The sequence below is a fragment of the Oratosquilla oratoria genome, chromosome 14 (assembly GCF_046742065.1).
Source record: "Oratosquilla oratoria isolate Oo_2021 chromosome 14, ASM4674206v1, whole genome shotgun sequence".
Classification (NCBI taxonomy): Eukaryota; Metazoa; Arthropoda; class Malacostraca; order Stomatopoda; family Squillidae; genus Oratosquilla; species Oratosquilla oratoria.
In genome coordinates this window covers 40,380,351-40,382,850 of record NC_134790.1, presented here as the reverse complement: position 1 = coordinate 40,382,850, position 2,500 = coordinate 40,380,351, and the positions used below count along the sequence as shown (strand labels likewise).

The 2,500-nt window shown below is 43.7% G+C and overlaps 1 protein-coding gene across 1 annotated transcript in view; it reads right to left on the bottom strand.

Annotated features, from left to right (window-relative positions):
* Window positions 1-2,500, bottom strand: part of LOC143032848 (phospholipid-transporting ATPase ABCA3-like) — a gene marked incomplete in the record, with an annotated part of 109,840 nt that overhangs the window by 81,458 nt on the left and 25,882 nt on the right. Inside the window, 3 exon segments of the mRNA XM_076198012.1 lie at window positions 652-818; window positions 1,253-1,333; window positions 1,891-2,038. Coding sequence (XP_076054127.1) covers window positions 652-818; window positions 1,253-1,333; window positions 1,891-2,038 — 396 coding nt within the window.

Below are 2,500 nucleotides of genomic sequence, written 5' to 3'. Positions count from 1 at the left end.
GAGGAAATTAGTACGAGACGGGCGTAATAATTCAGAACCCCGAGTTCGATCCAGGTAGTCACATTCAAGTGGTTATGATTATATTCACAAGTGTACCTGCTGCGATAATCGTCATCACATTGCACAAAAGAAAAGGAAAAAAATCAAAGACCGACACCTCCCAAGGCTTTTACATAGTGAGTGATCCCGTTTCCCTGCACCCAGAAGGGGATGTCCCCGAATTTGATATTTTGATCATGGTTAACACCAGACAATCTTATTGAGATGTGAAAAAGCCCCGCTCAATTATAGTGCAAATTCTTATCTAGTCTCCTTCATCCGCTTCCTATAGCCTCTTCCCTTTCCTTTTTCCTCTCTCTTCTCCCAGCTTTCTTTTATCTTTTCCTCAGACTTTCTCTCCTTGCTTTCTCTAACTTTTCTCAGCCGGTGTGACCCATCTCTTCTTTCCTACCTTTCACAGTCGATGTTACCTTCCTCTTTATCTCTACCTCCCTCCCAAGCATCCTTCTGTCACTCCCTTCTCCCACTCCCTACCTTCGTCCTTTCTCTTTCCCTTTCCCTCCATTCCAGAATCCATTCTACCCTTGCCTAGCCCCCTTCAAACCTCTTTCCTCTCCTCCCTCTCCTCCTTACCCACGCTTCCACTCTTACCTTCAGCCTCCGTTCCTTCTCGTGGACGATGTTCTTGACGATGTTGATGGCTGGGTAGATGTAGGACAGGATCAGCAGAAGCGGAAGCCACACCTGCAGCACCAAGAGGTACGGGTCGCCGATGTAGGGCGGGTACGGCATGCGCCTCAACTCCACGTTCAACCAATCTGGGGGATAAAGACTTTTCTTTTCAATGGATGAAACCTTTGTAAAGATGATCAGTTATAAGATGGAGCAGTTAAGTTTGGAACGGTCTTGTTAACTTGCAAAAGTACACAAGTACGCACACGTGTGTGTGTGTGGGGGGGGGTGCGTGTGGGGTGTGTGTGTGTGTGTGTGTACGTGTAAATATGAACATATGTACAAGCACATGTATATATACATTATCTCCTCTCTGTCTATCTCCTCTGTTTCTCCTCTCTCTTTCTCTCCTTTCTATTATTCTTTCTCCCTCTCTTTCACCAATTACTGAAAACTGAGAGAAACAAAATGAAAACTCTAAGAAACAAGTTACTCTTCCTATTGCGACGCAGTAGCATCAGAAAAAATACTGTAGCTGTCAACCTGAGAGCCAAGGAAACACTTCGGTGAGGACACGTACCTACACGCCGTCCGGAGACAAAGTCTGTGAGGGCGAGATCGACCGCGTGCTGCAGCCAGAGGAACCCTTCCTCGAAGTATCCTGACGAAGGAGAGAATATGTGCAAAGGTTATGGGAATGTTTGTGTGTTCTCATAATGAAACATGGACAGGGATTATCTATAACTTCGGAAATAGCCAACCTGCACAAATGCGAATATTGCAAACAGTTCCTTGCAGTTCATTGAAACCCTGGAACTATAAAATATCTAAACCAGCAACATTACTGAAGAAAATATCAGCCAAATTACAACTGACAGAACTGGATACCCAAGAATGGATTACGACCATAACATCAACACCCATAACTTGGCATATGAAAACCTATGATGGCGTCACATAGACTTCATTTGCCATTTATTAGTGAACACGATAAAAAAAAAAAATCCGGACACTCAAACCTCCCCCATAATATATCAGAACTGCGCAAATACATCTTTCTTCGTCAATATATATATATATATATATATATATATATATAATGATAATTCTTAAGGGCACTGCTGTGTATAGAAACATACTATAAACTCTTCAACGAAAGACATATTTGTGTCGTTCTGATACGTCCTGGGCCAAGGCGGGATCGTCCGAGTGCCTTACCAGGATGTCCTCCTTCGTTGTCCGACTTGGCCCGCGGCCCGGGGATCTGGAAGAGTGGGTAGGTCATCGTCGTGTGCCATGAGGCCGGCGGAGCGAACGGGTTGTCGTGGCCCCGGTTCCTCGGTGACCCCTTAAGACGAATTTTGTACTGTTCAGAGGGGGAAAACGTCGTTAAGATCAAAAGGGAAGCTCACGAATGTTGTGGAATAGTGCTCATGAGACGAAAAACAAATGATGAAAATGGTTATGATATGTGAGTGTATGTCAGTCAATGAGTGAGTGAGTGAGTGAGTGAGTGAGTGAGTGAGTGAGTGAGTGAGTGAATGAGTGATATAGTTCCGTTATGCACCATTATATATCTTAAGCCTTCCTCGATTAGTGATTTCACAAAACTTCGTTTTATTAAATTGTCATTGTCACAGTTATCATGGCCATTATAATTGCCATTATCTTCAACAGTAGTAGCAGTAGCAGCAGCAGCAGCAGCAGCAGCAGCAGCAGCAGCAGCAGTGGTAGTAGTGGTAGTAACGGTAGTAATTGTAGTAATGGTAGTAATGAATGATAGTAATTGTAATAATTGTAGTAATTGTAGTAATGGTAGCAGTAGTAG